Source organism: Panthera uncia (assembly GCF_023721935.1).
Source record: "Panthera uncia isolate 11264 chromosome B2 unlocalized genomic scaffold, Puncia_PCG_1.0 HiC_scaffold_24, whole genome shotgun sequence".
NCBI lineage: Eukaryota > Metazoa > Chordata > Mammalia > Carnivora > Felidae > Panthera > Panthera uncia.
Window position 1 is genome coordinate 6,098,243 of NW_026057580.1, and position 19,437 is coordinate 6,117,679.

The 19,437-nt window shown below is 39.7% G+C and overlaps 1 protein-coding gene across 3 annotated transcripts in view; it reads right to left on the reverse strand.

Moving 5' to 3' along the window:
- The window catches only part of KCTD20 (potassium channel tetramerization domain containing 20), a 36,241-nt gene that overhangs the window by 6,272 nt on the left and 10,532 nt on the right, over positions 1 to 19,437 (reverse strand). For 2 of the 3 annotated variants that reach the window (XR_007462666.1, XM_049653375.1), the window contains exons 2-5: positions 7,868 to 8,073; positions 4,972 to 5,245; positions 1,829 to 1,931; positions 1,350 to 1,470 (exon numbers count right to left, since the gene is read on the reverse strand). Coding sequence is in view for 2 of the 3 variants with exons in the window: in XM_049653375.1 (XP_049509332.1) it covers positions 1,350 to 1,470; positions 1,829 to 1,931; positions 4,972 to 5,245; positions 7,868 to 8,027 (658 nt within the window). In the remaining variant the exon portion in view is untranslated. Of the gene's footprint in view, positions 1 to 1,349; positions 1,471 to 1,828; positions 1,932 to 4,971; positions 5,246 to 7,867; positions 8,074 to 19,437 lie in introns of those variants that run through there. The other variant, XM_049653377.1, reaches the window with a different exon arrangement.

Genomic DNA, 19,437 nt, shown 5'->3' on the forward strand with positions numbered 1-19,437 from the left:
CTGATTTTGTTAAATGTTTCACATTCCATTACTCTTTAACTTTCTCATGCTCAATAATCCCTGAGCATTCTGAACAAGTGCGGTTTTGTTAGCTGTACAAGTCAAACCATAAACATTAATTCTACAAGAGATACAACTGCTGTCTGGGGATGACTGTAGTACCTCTTCTCAAGATGCTCTGGACCCCAATTTCATGGAGTTACAGTACCACAGAAGAGGAATAATCTAAGTTTAATGACACCAAGGGACTTGCTCTAACTGTGTGCTAAACTCAGTAGGGAAACCACAAGTCTAGAGAACTTCATGGAGTATGCAGGGAAATGTATCACGAACCTCAAAGAATAGTTTTTAAAATAACTTCAGGAAGGCTAGGAGATAAGAAAATGGCATTTGCAGTCAATCAGTTCTAATCCCAGCTTTAATGCTTAGAGCTTTGAACATGCTAATTTCTCAGTCTTCTCATTTGTTACATGGGGTTATCACCTGGCTTTCAGGGCTAACTGTTGTAAGAATTAAGCAAGTTCACAGCTATAAAGCTATTAGTAAACAATAACAATAATAAAAATAGGGCACCTGGGTGGCTCAGTTGGTTAAGCATCTGACTCTTGATTTCAGCTCAGGTCATGATCTCATGCTCCATGAGATCAAGCCCTGAGTCCAGCCCTGCTTGGGATTCTTTCTCTCTCCCCCTCTCTCTGCCGCTCCCTCACTTGCTCTCTGTCTCAAAATAAACAAACATTAAGGGGCACCTGGATGGCTCAGCGGGTTAAAGCATATGACTTCGGCTCAGGTCATGATCTCACAGTCTGTGAGTTTGAACCCCTCATCGGGCTCTGCGCTGACAGGTCAGAGCCTGGAACCCGCTTTGGATTCTGTGTCTCCCCCCTCTTTCTCTTCCTCCCCCTGCTTATGTTCTCTCTCTCAAAAGTAAGTAAAAAACATTAAAAGAAATTTTAAAAATTAAAAAAAAAATAAATGATAAAAATAATTCTAAGAAGAACCCAGCCAATTTATGCTGTTTGACTTTATGAGGGAAGGCTCACTCATGTCCAAGAATCAGTATCCTTATTTATTAAAGAACTGAGACACCAGGTCCTAGGAGGGGAAGCAATTAGCTTGGTGACTCACTTGACAAGCTAGATTTAGAACCCAACACATGTTCTCTTTTGTATACTTCCTCACAGTGCTTTGAAGCATGAGAGAGGGAATGGGTTAGTATCACAATACCTGCCTCGGGCAGATGATTTTCAATTTACCTTGAAACTCCACTAACAAAAAGTTACCAGTCAATTTCAAGCAAACTCAAAGTTCAGCGGCTCAAATGCAGCTGGGAGTGCTCCTGTACTCACTCAGATCTTGACATCGGATAGTGTTGAAGTCAAAGTTTATGCAGAGATAATCACATGTATCTCTAAGGTCTGGAATAGAGATGCCATCTGGACAATTAATGATACCAGTTTTGTAATAATCCTGTAAACAGATTAAAAATAAGAAATGAAGGCGAAGAATAAGACGAAAACTTACTTCCTCAACCCCCTATTCATTCCTAGTTCTGTTAAACTGATAGGATACTAGAACTACCACCAAGCTGGATGACTTATCAGATGGCCAAGTGGCTCCTGGCTCTCCTGGCATGCTTAATCCCAACTTGATACCTGACAGGCAAGAAGTACTTAAAAGTTACCACAATAGAAAATAAAGAGGGAAGGGCAATAACGGAACTACAGACCGAAAGTCAGTTAACAATCTGATGGAGACCTCAAGTCTTCTGACTTGAGTCTGTGCCTGCCCCTGGGGAAGAGGAGGTAACAAAAAGGCTCCTACACACCAGCACGGTTCGAAATACAGTTGCACTGATTCCTTCAGCAATCTCATACTCTCCCTTCTCATTGGGCCGAGTGAAGTTGTACTCTCTTCCTGGTCCAAACATTCTGAAAGATACCAGGCAACAATGTTACCTTCTGCAGTCCAGCTGGATTCTTCACAGAGGAGGCTGACCCCTTGACACCTCATTCAGTAAGACTCCATTCCACGTTCCCATAGTTTAAGAACTCATAAATTAAAAACACAGTGGTGGGATCCAACCCCTATTAAGAAGCTCCCTCCAGACAGAAAAGGTGGCAGCAATTGCTTTCAGCATTTGAGCAAAGGAGAAATGAAGCAGCAAGTCCTCCAGGTTCACCTGTGGTGCTTCTGGGACAGCAAATCAAGTTGGAAAATCTCTGGAGTGTGTGAGGGTTGCCTCTCAAGCCCTCCCCACCACCGAGGAACCCACCTATAAACTGGCAGCTCAAGAAGACGGGGGGTCTCACGCTCCTGACCCTTCCTGTTCTTTTCCTCCCTCAATTAGCATTATCTAGGATGCCAGTCCTCAGTATTTCTGAGTTTTGCTGTTCAAACATCTAACGTGATAGATGAATCCAGAGCGCTAGGTGTAGATGTTAATGTTCTCTGTTTCCTGATACATTTTTTTAATGCTGGAGTTCTGGGGGAAACGCCCCTCTTCCATCCGAGGAGTAGCTCTAATGATGGGAACTTCAGGTCAACTAGGCAGGGATGGTAGAAACTAGGCTCATCAGTGGTTTGACATAGTTCAGAGGGGTCTGCTCTGCGCATGAACTCAGAAGTCATGAGGGCACAGGGAGATCTTCCTTTTTCTTACTCTTTTCCCATCCTTCCTCCCTCCAGTAAAACTGGCCTCACGACTTCCACCACTCCCACTGTACATCTGAGTTATGGAATGGGAAACCAGAGTGAGGGACAAGGCAGACAGTCGGGATCTTCAGCCAGCCCGACTTAAGTTTCCAACTGGGCCTCACTGCCACTTCCTTCCTGAATCTGCTGGGAACCCCTATGTTCAACGTTCAAAACTGTTATCCGCCACCCTAAATTGGCTGCTTTTCAGAGGTCTGAAAAAGACTCCAAATAACATGCTTTTCAAACCACTATACCATACAGAAGAAATCCATCTTGATAAGTGTCTTCAAAGAATGCTGACATGTTTCTGGAACATTCTGGCTGAAGTTTAGCCAAGACAGCTATGAATCAAAATAGTCAACATGCCATGTAATCCACCCCCCCTCCCCGCCCCCCAAGTATCATCAGCGGAACCTAAGCTCAGAGTTCTCTCTCTGGTAGTGACATGGATTAATGTTAATCCATTCGCAATCTCTCAGCTTGTCCCCTTGTGACTACTGGCCCACACCTGTAAGCTCACTGCCTAGGCTTATGCACACGGTATATAACCTCAGGACAGAGCAAACCCAAGCAACTCTCAGAACAGATGACTTCAGCTGACTCAGCTGATGAACCACCCAGATAAAGAATCAGACTCTCTTGTCATGGGACAACTCATTCCTAGATTCAAAGGGCGTCACCCAAGAGTCTATTAATCTATTACCCAGAAAATGCTTGCTTGCTTCTCTTGGTCACTGTTTTCAGAGCCAATCTACCTCAAAGAGCAGCCTGTGTTGAGGCTAATGCTGACTTTGAAGCGGGGGAGGGGGGTGCAATAGTGTAGTGATACCAAGACCGAGGACAGGAAGTCAAGTCTGATAAACTATAGGGCCAATTTGGAAAATGTTTTAATGTCCTAGTTTAGTCTTAATTCAGATGTCTGAGAAATATACAAGTTTGATTCTGGTTAAAAATGGTTCATCATGAATCTCTATGTATATGTTCAAATATAAATATATTTGAATAGCTAGATTCCATTTAGCCTAAAACTCAACAAATGAGTATGGTCCATTTTGATTTCTAAATCAAAGTCCTGAGTGAGGTTAGATCTTTAAATAAGATCTACTTCGAAGTAGATAAAAACCCTCAAAAGCCAAGTGTTTGTGTGTACACATACAAGTTATTGTTTTTACTCCTACCCCAATCTGCTCTTCCTCATGTTAAGGTCTGTGGTTGGCCAGAAAGAGAATCTCCTCACTCCCAGCCCAGGCTCCAAGAATACTTTCTGGACAGTGCTCCTCCTTGGCAGGCTCTTTCCATTTCCTAAACTCTAACCCTAAAATGCTGGAGGCAGGAGATGGTAAGACTACAGTCTAAAAGCAGCACAGAGGGTCGAACATGAAGAAAAGAGAGCTCAATCACGAAACAATGAAAGAGCCAGATATAAAGATTTGGCTTTGGAAAACTTGAATAGTGATGGAGACATTAGAAAACGACAGCATAATCCTCCTGCCAAGCATAACGGGCAATGGATGGCAGGTGAAATGCTCTTTAGTAAAATGCCTTTGTTCTTATGTCATGTGGAACCCATGTCTAATTCTATCTTTTATTAAAAGGCAAAAGAAAAACAACAACAACACAGATCTCACCTTAACTCTAGATCTTTTTTTTTTTTTAATTTTTTTTTTTCAACGTTTTTTATTTATTTTTGGGACAGAGAGAGACAGAGCATGAATGGGGGAGGGGCAGAGAGAGAGGGAGACACAGAATCGGAAACAGGCTCCAGGCTCTGAGCCATCAGCCCAGAGCCTGACGCGGGGCTCGAACTCACGGACCGCAAGATCGTGACCTGGCTGAAGTCGGACGCTTAACCGACTGCGCCACCCAGGCGCCCCTAACTCTAGATCTTTGACGTGGAACTCAGAAGATTATTACTTTTGTGAGGTATACAAACTATGGGGTAATAGAAATCAGGTCTCTGACTTCTGCTTTAGAGTGAGTTTATCGAGGACTAAGGAATGCTACTCAGCAGATTATTTTCCACAGTTCTGACTGCTCAGGTAGTTGTGGGGGCTCATTTTACTATACTGGCTTTGTAAAGAAATTAAGTACATCCCCCAAATTATCAACAGATATAAGCTGTTTTACAAGCTTGCCCTCCCTGTCTCATAAAAGTATGAAGGTAGAAAAATAAGCAATCAGTGCTTCTTTTCCTCATTCTAGTGCAAGATAAACAGCAGGTATTTCTATTCATAGAGAACAGAGTGGATTTGGAAGGAAATTATCATCAATTACCTTCCCAACATGGTATCCGGATGAGCAGTGAAAATTTGTGGATTCACAACAAAACGTGTGCCATCTACAAGAAGTGTCACTTTCTCTGGCGCCTGGGAGTGAACGTTACTGCCAAAGCCCACAGTGCTGTTTCCAAATCGTTCTGGAGCCATAAAGGGTTCATGGTTCCGCTTATTCCCATTTTGGAAGCAGGAGCCTTTGATGTCTTCGGGAAGTGGCATTATGTGAGGGAACTGGAGATTTGCTGGCTGAGAGGCATAGTCAAGTGAAAGGTCTAAAAGATCATACAAACAAATCAAAATAACATGACAGCAAAAAGGCTTGGGGGGAAAATAAAACTGCTCTTCTTTAAAAAACCAACTTACCCCCCACCCCCCGTTTTTAGGTGTTCACAAGCAAAAAATTCTTGCCTCGAACAAATCAAAGAAAAATAAACTAGAAACTCATATTGGATCACCCTGAGCTTTTCTCCAGGTTTGTATGTTGGGGAGGAGAGAATGAAGGCAATAATGCCCATTTTATAATAAAATGGTTAAAATTTTTTAAAGTAAACTATGTGCATGGCTTAAAAAAATTTAAACACTCAAGAATTTCTGTGGACAACCAGCAAGGCCCTACCACACTCCGTGCCCTCCCCTGTTTGTTTCACAGAGGCAATCACTTTTTACTTCCGTTTCCACTTCTAGTTCTAAATAATACTCTATATTTCCTGTTTTTTCTTTTCTTTTTTTTTTTTTTTAAGGAAACTGCTGCCTCTGTGTGCAGGAACTATTTCATTTTCCACATTCAAAAATTTCTAAATGTTTCTAAATTTTACTTCCCAGAAGGGATGATAGTCTCTAATTGTCTAATGCATTACTTTTGCTAAAAATTCACATAAAAATGCATTTTCACTATGCACAGAAGAATCCTAACATTGCCAACACCCCATTTTTTGTAAAGGCAAGTCTTGCCCTCAGCAGAAAGGTTCCACTGCAAGTGGCCTTGGGTTAGGATTCATTCCCAGAACCTCAGTTTTCTATCCTAGTATCACCAAAGAGTCATTTTAAGTAATTTATTTAATTTTCCAAACCTTGTTCATTTCTGTAAAATGAAAATAATGTTCACGCCACCTCCCTCACAGGATTATTTTATCAACTGAAATAAAGTATGTGAGAGCACTTCAAAGTGTGTTAATACTGTATCATGCAAAAAAGGCTTAAAACTAAATGCTGTAGCTGAAATCTGGATGTACACAGAAGACAATCAGGGGAAAGTATTTATAAAGGATTGCCATAGGATTCTTTTAAATTGGCAGTTCTCCTAATATATTTTAAGTTAAAAAAAAGTTTTTTAAGGAAAAAATTCAAACATACCAAAGCACAGAGTTAACAATATGCATATCCTGACACCTAGATTTGACAAATTAACACTTTTCTACATTTTCTTCAAATCTTTTTTTTCCCCCCAAATCTCCCATTCCTCATGTACTTTAAGTTTGTACACAATAATTCACGAACATGATTACTGCCCATGACCTCTGGGAAATGAGTCTGACTTTGGGCACTTAGATAACCAAATAAATTGTGACCTAGAGAACACTCACTCCCCCCACCCCCACTCCATTTGCTTCTAGAGAAAAGGAAACCAAAATCTAGACCAAAAACCTATTGAGGATTCACGTCCTACAGCTTTTGACAAATTTTCAATGTGGCCCTGTGTCTGCATACCAAGAGCCAAGCTTCCACAAAATCCATAGGCAAGCTTACAACAAGAGAACACTTTAATCACCAAGACAGGCTTTCACATTCAAAGCGCTGTTCTAAAAACTGAAAGTAGGTACCTACACCACAAATTCAGATTTTAGAATGCTCGATTCCCTCCCCGCCCGCTGCCCTCTCCCCTGCACCCCCTCCCAGCAATGAAGCAATTTAACTCGGGCTGATTCCTGAAGGACACCTCAAGTTGCACCCAGCATAAATGGGTGAGTAGGAAAAGAAACTCACTGCACAAATTCTCCCTGACGGTACACTCTAGGATGGCAGGCACACTCTGCTCCTCTGGCAGCTAAAACATGTAGAAGAGCACGGCGCTGGTCAGAAAGACACAAGTTCAAATCCCAGTCCCCTAACTCCCAGCAGTGTGAACCGGAACAAGTTTTCTAAGCTTCTGAAGCCTCACTTTTCTCATCTGTACAAGGATTAATCTAAGCAGAGATCAGCAAACTTTCTGTAAAGGCCAGAAGGTAAATATTTTGGGTTTTGTGGGTCATGGTCTCTGTCACTGTAGCAGGAAAGGAGCCAAAGACCATATGTAAACAAATAGGCATCATGTAAACATGATGGCTGTTATTTAAAATTTTTATTTGCAAAAATAGGCAGTGGTCTAGATTTGCCACCCTGTATTGAAAAAAAAAATGTATGTAAAGTTCCTAGCACAGTGAATGCTCAATAAACTGTAACTGATATTATTAGTGTTGCCACTGTCTTTATTAAAAATTAAGAAGAACCTAACAGTTTATCAAGAGCCTGCACGTCCAATAACTAAAAAGTCTTTTGGTCTCATGAAGTAAGAAGATTATTAATATCCCTGTCTTCCAGATTAAGAAAGCAGGGCTCAGAAAGATTAAGCAGCTCATCCAAGGTTACAGATGATAGTAGCAGAGCTAGAATTTGAATGTGTCTTCTGACTCGGAATCCAAGACAATCTTTCTTATACTATCATTGCCACATTAGATATGCTGGACTGATTACGTGGAGATTTTTTGTGATGGTCAGCTGTATAGAGCTGTGATATGTAAGCTAAGCCAATTGGCTGGATATTTTATTTGGGTAAAGAATATGCATGCCTTCTGGGTAGAGTGGATGCTCAGATGTTGGAAAGCCCACCAAATGAAGTCAAGATCTAAGCGTCATACCATCGCTCCTGGGGCCTAGAGGATAAGTAAGGTTCTGAAGACCAGAAGAAGCCGGGCTATTTGTTTCTTTCTCTTGTGCCGCAGCTGGGCTTTCATCCGTCAGGCAGCCAGCCTCCTGCCGCAATAACCTGTCGCTCTCACTGCCACGGTGAACATTCATCCTTGGATTCTGTATCCTGAACTGTCTGCTTGACCAGAAAAAAATCCTAGAAGACAGGAATATGCAGGATTTAGAACGCTCTCAAAACAGATTTCCAAGGACTTCCAAGGAAAGAAAGCCAAACTAGAGAACTCACCAAAAGCTCTCAGTCTTGTTCTGAGAAGAAATGACATCTTAAACATTTCTGTAATTTTATACTTACAGGAATTGAGCTTATTTAAATGGTCTTTACCAAATCACTAAGAATATAAGCATGTTGATAAACTTGTTACTTGGGAGCAATTTTAAGCTGTATCCAAAAACAGATATCAAATCCACAGTTTTGGCCACAATCTTGATCAATACTACAAAGTAAATGGTAGTGCAATAATTTGATGATGTTTATATCACAGACACAAAAGAGGGGAAGAATCCAACTGGTCAATTAAAGAAAACCTGCCTCTATTCAAAAACAATTGAGACACATATGTTCCTGCAACAATTAAGCACTAGGAAACAAAAACAAACAACCATAATACTCATGGGAGTATTATGGGAGTACTCAAGCAAAATCTGACTTATCGTGCTCAAGTTCTTTATAAGTTCTCTCTTTCTGCACCTATCCTCAACCCTAGCCCCCACCTCAAAATTACATGAAGACGTCACTGGCGATAAGGCTAACTCTCTCCCAAGCAGTGCACAGTCGTGACCAAGAACACATAATGAGCTACGGCCACGTGCAAGGCATTTGCTGATCAGGCAGATGTGGGGGGTGGGGGAGGGCAGTTCAGGAGGCTTCATACCTTTCTTCCAGACAATCAAGCCCTGCAGCCCTTCCATCCTTGAGGGATGCCCAGCTACTCGAAACATTTCTGAAGTTCACCCTACTTATTAGCATTTTCAGTTTATACTGTACTGATTTCCACTTGGTGTTCTGGTAGAAGAATCCTCTTTCATCACTACCAATTTTTATGCAAATGGACTGCATTCTAACACCAGTTCAGGAAGAAGTTAGGTCACTAAAGGCAGTAACATGTAGAGGTTAAAAAAGATCCCCAGGGACTGGTAAACTCAAAACCACCACTGCTCTCAAGTTTGATTCAGAAAGGCCAAAATCAGGTCTACTGAACAGGATAAGAAAAGGATATAGAACTGGGAAGAGCATTACTGCCAACAATGGAAAGACCAAAAGGGGGGTTGCTTCTTTAAGCTTAACAGGTTTTGAATGGCAATGTTTCCACTGAGCAGTACAGATACTGCTTCTCAGCTCTTCCACTAGCGGCTCAAGAACCAAGTTCAAACTTCTCTTTGTTGCTCTCCTAAAGAGCTCCTGGACCAAAGATGGTAAGCCTGAATAAATCCATCTCTTGAGAATCTGCACAGACTACACTGTATAAATTACTTCATTTATTCCTTAAAATGTGTGAAGAACAGTCACATTACAATGGAATAGTTTGAAAACAGTTTCTTCCTAGTGGAATCAGGGCTCAAAATGAAGTTTAACTTGTATATAATGAATTGAATTAATACACAGCAGGATGGAATTGAAACTTAGCAAGTTAGGCATCTCCAATGAGGTAAAAGAAAGTAGCCCTCTGAGCACTTAACAGGCATTTTACTTGCATTTAATTTTTATTGCAAATAATACATAAATATTTCCCTTCTTAAAAAGGATGCTTTGGGGCGCCTGGGTGGCTCAGTCAGTTAAGCGTCCGACTTCAGCTCAGGTCACAATCTCGCCGTCCGTGAGTTCGAGCCCCGTGTCGGGCTCTGGGCTGACGGCTCAGGGCCTGGAGCCTGCTTCCGATTCTGTGTGTGTCTCTCTCTCTGCCCCTCCCCCATTCATGCTCTGTCTCTCTCTGTCTCAAAAATAAATAAACGTTAAAAAAAATATTAAAAAAAAAAAGGATGCTTTGATCATCATCCCCAATCCCAATCACTTCTCCATATCACAGCTTGCTGGTTTGAATCCTTTTGACTTTACAAAAATGAATTTATACTCTACAGATATGCTGGTAAAAGCATATGGTTTCAAAAGAACACACAAACTATATACTATACATCCATCATTCTCATTCTGTAATGTTTTTCTAAATTACTGTTCTTGAGATGCATCCATGTTGAAAGATCAAGATCTGGTTCATTCCTTCTTCTTCTTCTTTTTTTTTTAAAGAGAGAGGGAGAGAGCCAGTGAGGGAGAGGGGCAGAGGGACAGGCAGGGAGGAAGGGGGAGGGGGGAGAAAGGGGGAGATGGAGAAGGGGAAAGAGGGAAAGGAGAGGGGGAGGGGGAAAGAGAGGGGGAGGGGCAGAGGCAGAGAGAGAGAGAGAGAGAGAGAGAGCGAGAGCGAGAGCGAGCGAGAGAGAGAGAGAGAGAGAGAATATATCGACCATGGAGCCTGATGCAGGGCTCGATCCCACAACCCTGGGATCATGACCTGAGCCGAAATCAAGAGTCAGATGCTCAGCCGACTAAGCCACCCAGGTGCCCCAATTCCTTCTTAACTGCTGTAGAATAGTCTGATTCCACTCTTCTATCCATGAATATTTAAGCTGTTTCTTAACTATTACAAACAATGCTTCAACGAACAAGATTATACTATGAAGCTCCAAGAAAGGACCCAGATTACAGACTTCTCCCTAATGTATTTGGCGTCAGAACTCCTTTTTTCAAGAAATCATCTCAGGATTAAAGCTTAGTGGCACACACTAAGAAATTACCTAATGCAACATTTACCCAAAGTCTCCTATGAAGTAATTCCTCTGTAATTCTAGAATGACAGAACAAAACTTTGAAACCTGAAAAGTTAACTAACACCAAGTTTTCAACATACACCAGAGCAACCACTTTAAACATACTACTACTCCCCTTCCAGGATTGGTGTTTCATTCAACTTTGAATTTATATTTTCAATGCCTATCATGGTTCAATTCTGTAACCATCCCCCAAATGAATCTTGGTCCTTAGAACAGATCTAGGAAAAAGGAAAAAATAAATAAGCAAAGCACTTCAATAATATAGTCTCTATTGTTACAAAACTATCTTTGGTCAAAACACAGTCCTAAAAGTCACAGCAACATACAATTACGAAAACTAAAGGATCATGACACCCCCTGGCACACTTAACAGTAAATGAAGAGACTGCTTCAGAAAAGAACTAGGAGTCAGAAATATATTAATAACAGAACTCAGACTATATAGCCATTAGCAGAGAAAACTTAACATCCAACAAGCTGGCTGAAGCTTCACTTCCACACAGTATGGGAGAGCATTTTTATACACTGTAAAGAACTACGCAAATATATTTATTATTTATATCATAGACCTCGCATGAAGGCCCATTCTTTGTTAAGTCTTCATTTTGCTGACCTGGAACAGCATCATAATCTCCCATCTTGGAAAATTTACATACAATCTTTGATGGTGGAAGTATCTCCACATATTCCTTACACCTTAAAATGGACACACCACAGTTTCTCCTTAGAACATAATCATCTCGAGTATTAATCCAAAATAACCTCTAGATAATGTCTATGTATTTTTTTCTTACTTGCAATTTCCTCTAACCAATTATTTCTGAAGAATGTAAGATAATTACATGGATCACTGTGCCATTAAGTTCAATATCTTGCCACTGAACTAGTCAACATTTTTTGAATAGATTTTAAAATCTAGTTGTAAAGTGGTCAGGGGCAAACAACCCTAATATGGATCTATCTCAAAAGCATAATGCTTTCAGACTGTTAATGGTACAAAGGTATGATTTTTTTTTTTTTTTTTTAATTTGAGAGCATCCAAGCACGCATGTGCAAAGCAGGACAGGGGCAAAGAGAGAAGGAGAGAGAGAGATCCCAAGCAGGCTCTGCACAGGGGTTCAATCTCCTAAACCGGGAGATCATGACCTGAGCTGAAATCAAGGGACACTTAACTGAGTGAGCCACTCAGGCATCCCACAAGGGTATGATCTTTTAAAAGGTAGTATCCCTCCTTTTTTTTTTTTTTTTTTTTTAATAACTTCAGAGTAATCTGGGTGGTGATAAGGTAGGATGCCACAGAATTTGCTACATAAACCAATCTACCCTTCACCTGTACTCTAGAAATCAGATTTAGAAAGTAATCACATCTGTGCCAAACCTTCATTTCAAACAAATCCCAGTCTTTTCCATCTGTTCTTTAAAAAAAAATTTTTTTTAATGTTTATTTATCATTGAGAGACAGAGCATGAGCATGGGAGGGGCAGAGAGAGGGGGAGGGAGACATAGAATCCGAAGCACGCTCCAGGCTCTAAGCTGTCAGCACAGAGCCCGACACAGGGCTCAAACTCACAAACCGTGTGATTATGACCTGAGCCGAAGTCGAAGTCGGAGGCTTAACCCAACTGAGGCCCTCTGTCCATTCTTATGTGAAAACCACTATGTTCCTTTAACTATTTTAATCACCTATCATTGACTTTGGCCTAGTTACATTATGTTTTTCTATTTATGCATAGTAATAACCCTGCTAATGTTTTCTATTAAAGGTGAACAGATTTTCCATTTTGCTTCACATACATTCTCGGGTGATAGCCAGAAGGGTAACAGTGAGGGCAGTGGGAGACAAGAGAGGTAGAAGATAATCTAAAATATCTACATGATCACCTTCTAAGATATCATTAACTGGTAGCAAAGAGGTTACCATTTTCGGAATGTACTCTGGGTGTATGTTTTTTTTCCCCCAAAGTTTGTATTTATTTTGAGAGAGAGAGAGAGAGAGAGCACGGAGAAGGGCACAGAGGAGAGGAAGAGAGAGAGAATCCCAAGAAGGCTCTGCACTGTCCGTGCAGAGCTGGATGCGGGCTTGACCTCATAAAATGCGAGATCATGACCTGAGCTGAAATCAAGAGTCGGACGCTTAACCGACTGAGCCACCCAGATGCCCCTCTGGGTATATATATTTTGAAACAACTTCTATTGAAGCTTTTCTGTCATGTTCTATTCACCCCCTTTGCAAGTATGACCCTAATGTTCCAATCTCAGAAGAAATTCAGTCTTCTATTTAAGGAATTCTGGTTTTCCTTTTTCCAGATTATTTCTAAGAATACTGAATAAGACCATTCCAGTCTTAAGCCCATATAAACTCTATTCTTAACATTCTGAATATCAGAGTTTCCTACATTGTTTCTCAACCCATAAGGATTTAGCTGTTTACATGAGCAAAGAAAGAGACCCCTGTTAGTAAATTATTTCCACTGGGTCCTCCCTTCACATGTATGTACCTCCTTGAACTCTGGCAGACTGGTGAGGCATGAATAACTTCTTAGAGATCTCTTGGTACATTTCTCTCCAAGTGTGATCTTCCATTATGGCTCTACTTTTTATAACTGTGGCCCTGTGCAGGTTCCTAAATCTGAGTCTCAATTTCCTCACTTGACAAAAAGGAAGTAACTGTTAGCCACACCGGGTTGATATAAGGAGTAAATCAGCACTTAGTACAATGCCTGGCACGTAACATTCAATAAACATTGATTATTGTTTTATTCCCAAATCAGGGAGTCTACAAAGAAATTTTACAAACCTAATCTATTTGGTACTGAAACAACCCCAGGAGAGATGCTTTAATTATCCTCACTCAAACTGGGGGTGGGGATGGGAATCAAGTTTTAGAGAGGTTAGCCAATTTGCCCCAAATCCTAACTCTAGCTAAGAGGCAAAGGTAGATTCTAAACTTAGGTTCTTGGATTCCCATATTCTTCCCATCCAATCACACTGCTTCCCCCGAACCATCTTGCCTTTCATCCATTACTGATTATAGAACTATTGTTTGTCACAAATGAAAGAGAAAGTCAGTAATATCCAGGGTCATAGCTGCTGTTCTTAACATGTAGGAGTTATGGTAGTAATGTAAGAATCCTGTAATAGAATGGTTATATTTTTCCATGAAATAGCATTGTTAGTACTTCACTACTTATAAAAGCCATTAAGTACTCACTGAAAAAATTTCAGTCAATATACAAAGACAGCAATACTTTAAAAATCAACAAAGCTGTGAACTCTTTGCACATGTTAACTCTGGGCATCTCCCCACTATATTCTTGGAATAAACTCCTAGAAGTAAAACAGATATGGAAAAAAGTAAATAATTTTTAAGTTTTGATAGGTACTGCCAGACTGTCCTCTATAAATATACCAGTTTAAACTCTTTCCAGCAGCATGGAGCATCCATTCTCTAGAACCCTTGCTAACAGCGTTTCAGTTTTCTTCATCTTTGCTAATCTGATAAAATTACATTAAAATGAGCTATCATAGTTCACTTAAAACTTTCATCGATACTTCTAAAATTTCACCTTTGAAAGCCTTAAAAGTTTTGAGTGGGTGGGGAAAGACAACCCTGCTGGGTAGGTATTAGGTAATAGCCATGATCTATTCACATCCAGTTTTTCAGGCTTGACTAGAATCACTGGATATTTCCCATGACTTGCTCTCATTTCCCTGGATGTCTGTGAGAGAACAAGGTATAATCGTACAAGACCACCCACAAGATAAGCAAAGCAGGTTCTGACTTTGGCTTCATTATTAACTAGCCATGTCACCAAAACATTCTATAAGCTTCATTGTTTTCATCCATAAAAACAGAGGATGGTACCTGCCATTACTAAGCTAGACAAACCTTTCTCAAATAGGATGCACAGAAAAGCTCTCAAAAATCACGAAGCACTATACAAAAGACAAGTGATAAACGCGGAGATTGATGTGAATCTCCCTTGAACAACTGCTTAGTTAGCATTTATTTAGCTCTCTAAGCTCATCATGCTCATCCTCCACTTTTGGATATACTTACTATGTTTTATTGTATGATTCTACTGATTTCAGTTACCTTTGTCATTTTGATTCAGTGAAATCACACCGTGTACTGTTTCTGGAATTCTACAAATTATTTTTTGCCTCAGTTGCCTAACTTCATTTGCACTTGACCTTCTGTGTCTTTCCATTTTTCTCCTCAGGAAGATACCACATCCTCCTCTTCTATCGTCAAACTGTCTTTTCTTTAGCTTTTTTAGTCCTGCAGAATTTTAAAAAACAAAGAATAATCCTGCACACAGGTAGTACAGGTTTATTGTTCCTGGCAGAAATACCGAAAAGACAAAAATCACCCATAATTCTTCTTCCAGAATTTCCTAAGCATAAACACATAAATATTTTTTTATTTTTCACAATTTGAAATTCTGTAAATACTATGCTACATTTCTCAACATAACATGATTTTGGCTGTAGGTCAATAATCACACTCTTACATCATTTTCAATGGTACATATTATTCTGTTACATGGTTATACCAAATTTCACTCAACTGATTTTGTGTTTTATTGGTTTTTTTTATAATCTTTAACCCATATAGAATCTGTTTTGTATATAGCATGAGATAGGGATCTACCAAAATTCAAATGGTTAACCAATTAACTGCGTTAATGTGTTCTGAAGAGTCCATTTTTTCCATACTGATTTGAGGTGTCACCTTCATCAAATACTGACATATGATAAATGCTTGACCTGGTTTTTACACTCTGTTCCACTGATTCATCTATTTCTGTGCCAATGTCATGTATAATTTCAGTTTAACAATCTTGCCATCATTTTTCTATGTCACTTATCTGGAAGTTCTAAAATGATATTTCTAAGTTGTCAACAGGGAAATGTTTTCTTCTGACTTTTAAAATTATGTCTGAACTATTTATGTTTTTTCTTCAATGAGTAATATATTTTATTAATTTAGAATTACTGTGATAAGAGTCCTAGAACATTACATTTAATGGATAGAGGTTGTACACAGATTCTCTGTACTAGTTTGTTACCCAGAATGTAGCTTTGTTCCTTTTTTTAAAAGATTTTATTTTAGTATTTTTTAAACGTTTATTTATTTATTTTTGAGAGAGAAAGAGCAAGCAGGGGAGGGGCAGACAGAGAGGGAGAGAGAATCCCAAGCAGGTTCTGCACTGTCAGGGCAGATTCCGAAATGGGGCTCGAGCCCACGAACTATGAAATCATGACCTGAGCCTAAATCAAGAGTCAGATGCTTAGCCAACTGAACCACCCAGGTGCCCTAAAGATTTCATTTTTTAAGCAATCTCTACACCCAACGTGGGACTCAAACCCACAACCCTGAGATCAAGAGTTGCATGCTCCACCAACTGAGCCAGCCAGGTGCCCCTGTTTGTTCTTTTTTTATAGGAAGTAAAAACTTGCTTTACCTAAAAAGATAACTGCCATAACTCATTCCAATGAAATATTAAAAATGTATGGATAACTGAAACTATTAATACTAATTTTGCTGTTTATTGTTGAGACAATGTTTAATCAAATTTTTAATTCAAAAGTAAAATGTAAGTTTACTTCAGCTATTTTAACACATACAAATACATTATATGGATTAAAGATAGATTATGCAGTCTAGGTTAATATTGCAGCTACACCAGAAGACTGCTTCTGTGCAGAAAAAGAACTTATGATACTGTACTTCTTGAATACTGGTCAGTACATGCCCTTCTTATATACTCTCCCTATGAGCCTATGCAACTGTTTAACCCCTAGTAAACATCAACCCTTCTCCCCTAACTGCTTTATCTTGTTTAGATTTCTTTTTTAATTTTTTTTAATGTTTATTTTTGACAGAGAGAGAGAGAGCATGAGCAGGGGAGGGGCAAAGAGGGAGGGAGACACAGAATCTGAAGCAGGCTCCAGGCTCTGAGCTGTCAGCACAGAGCCTGACATGGGGCTCGAACTCACAGATTGCGAGATCATGACCTGAGCCGAAGTCGGACGCTCAACTGACTGAGCCACCCAGGCGCCCCTTGTTTAGATTTCTTTTCAAAGAACTGATGCTATAAAATGTTTTCCCATTTACCATACCATTTCTTCACAAAGTCTCAAATTAAGGGAAGCTATATTTAACCATACCCTATCTTGCCTCTCCCATATTTGCCAGCAAGTGCTTTGAAGCTAGACTAAATAGTTTGGTTTGTGATTCCACCACTTATTAGCTACGTGAATCTGGGCACATGACTAACTTCTTGAGATTCCATTTTCTCATCTGTAAATTAATAATACCATCTATTTGGAAGAGCTATTTTAGGGATCACAAATACTTCAGATCAAGTACGATCTGTGGCATATGGTAAACACTGAAAAATTGTTAGCTGTTACTATTATTCATATATTCAAACCTAGCTTCAAGCTTATAAAAATCATACTCATAAAAGTTTTAATCTCTGCTTGTTTCTCCTTTTTTGCATTATTACCTAGCTACCACATTATCCCTCATTTCAATTCCAATACTAACAACCCCTTTATTTATCTGTGTATCTGTATTTTTTTGTTAAGTACTGGATTCTGAATATGTCTGTTTGCAGAGGTAATGAAATTCATTTATGATTCCACTGGTAACTCTTAATTTCAAATATTTACCGATAACAGACATGTTATTTTTGTAAACCAAACCTCTAATTTTATAACTAAAACCTAGACAGCTTTCAAATGAATCTTTTGAATTGACTAAGCACTTTTATCAGCTAGGTTATTTTAATCTCTCAGAATTTAGAGAAGTTTCTGGTAACCTCTTCAGACTGTCAACAAATTAGCAAACATATATAGTCAGCATGTATTTACCAAACATCTACTGTGTGGAACACACATAACACCGTGCCAGCAAAAAGGGGCAAAGGACTGTGGAACACCTTCAGGGCTGATCCTAAGCTCCCATGCTGGTTAGGTGGGAATATGTGAAAAAGATAAATAAATTTAACTAATACATACAGAATAAGCGGTTCTAACCCTTGGTTTGATTGTCAGGCCTATCTTCCCAGAGTATATTAACATAGGCTCATTGTGGGGTCCAGCAGTTCGTAATTTTTTCTAAAAAGTCAACTTAGGCGGCTCTCATATGCATTTAGGTTTGGGGATCATAAAAGAAACATAAAAGTCATAAAAATTCATATGAGAAAATCACCTCTAGCTGGTGTGCTTGGGAAAAGGAAGTCTTTATCAGACAAAATCTACACAGGGCTCTGAAGAGATTTTCTCCCCAGTTTTTGGACACTTCAAATCTTCAGGAAAATAGAAAAATCATTACAATCAGTACACAGGTGTATACCCCTCAGATTTACCAATGATCATCCTGCCTCATTTGGGTGCACTTTGCATTCCTTCCCCCTCCACAGATTTTCCAAATCACCTGAGAATTACAGATATCACACTTCATCCCTAATACTTCAGTATGCACAGTCTAAGAATTACAACATTCCCCTACAAAACACAACAGTACCATTTTCACATCTAAGAAAATGGACAATTCCATAATCTCAACACATAATCCATAATCAAATTTACTAATTTGGTTTCATATTTTCTTTTATAGACTTTTCTGGGGATCCATAATTAAGGCTTGTTTCTTGCATTTTTTTAAATGTTTTATTTTTGAGAGAGAGAGAGAGAGAGACAGAGTACGAGTGGGGGGAAGAGAGAGAGAGAGAGAGAGAGAGAGAGAGAGAGAGAGAGAATATGAGAATGAGTCCTAAGCAGGCCCCAGGCTCTGAGCTGTCAGCACAGAGCCCAACACGGGGCTCAAACCCATGGACTGTGAGATCATGACCTAAGCCGCTCAGAAGCTTAACCAACTGAGCCACCCATGTGCCCCTAGTTGTCCCAAATTTTTTAATCTCGTATAGTCCCTCCCTCCATCTTTTTTTTAAAATGAAATTTACATTTTAAAAGAGACTAGGTCAGTTCCAACATCCTGGATCTGTTTCCACACAAGTAAAAAATTTTCTCCTATGTGTCTCAACAAGAATACTACACAGATGGCAGCTGTATCCTTCCAAATGCCATCACATTAGAGACATAATGCCACCATACCCTACTATAGGGGAAAAGCTTGGCCACTTGGTTAAATGGTGACTATAGATCTCTCCCCGCTGTAAAGAGAGATGTAATACTCTCCCAATAACCTTTCACCCAGTGGTTTTGGCAATCTACTGATGATTCTTGCCTGAGTCAGTTATTACATTTCGGACTACAAAATGAGGGCTCTCTAACTGTGTTGTTCCTCCTACATCTACTGTATAGCAGCCTTCCATGAAGTGCAACTATTTCTACACTTTTCCTTTATTTCTCCCTTTTAAGTATCATTATGAACTCAAAGATTTGTTTTAATCTAGTGTATTATAATAATCCATTACCATGATTTTTTTTTAAATTGTCCCCAATTTTTGGTTTAAACTGTCCCAGATATGGCTAGTGGGGTTCTCTTCAAGCCATTGTCTGTCATTTTAACACAATTCTATGTGCTTTTGAGGCTACTTCTGGCATAAGATTTCTCCAAGCACACCTTTTACCATCTCTGCCCCAGACCTGGAATCAGCCACTTTGCCAGGAGCCTTTGTTCCTTTCAGTGGGCAATGGCATT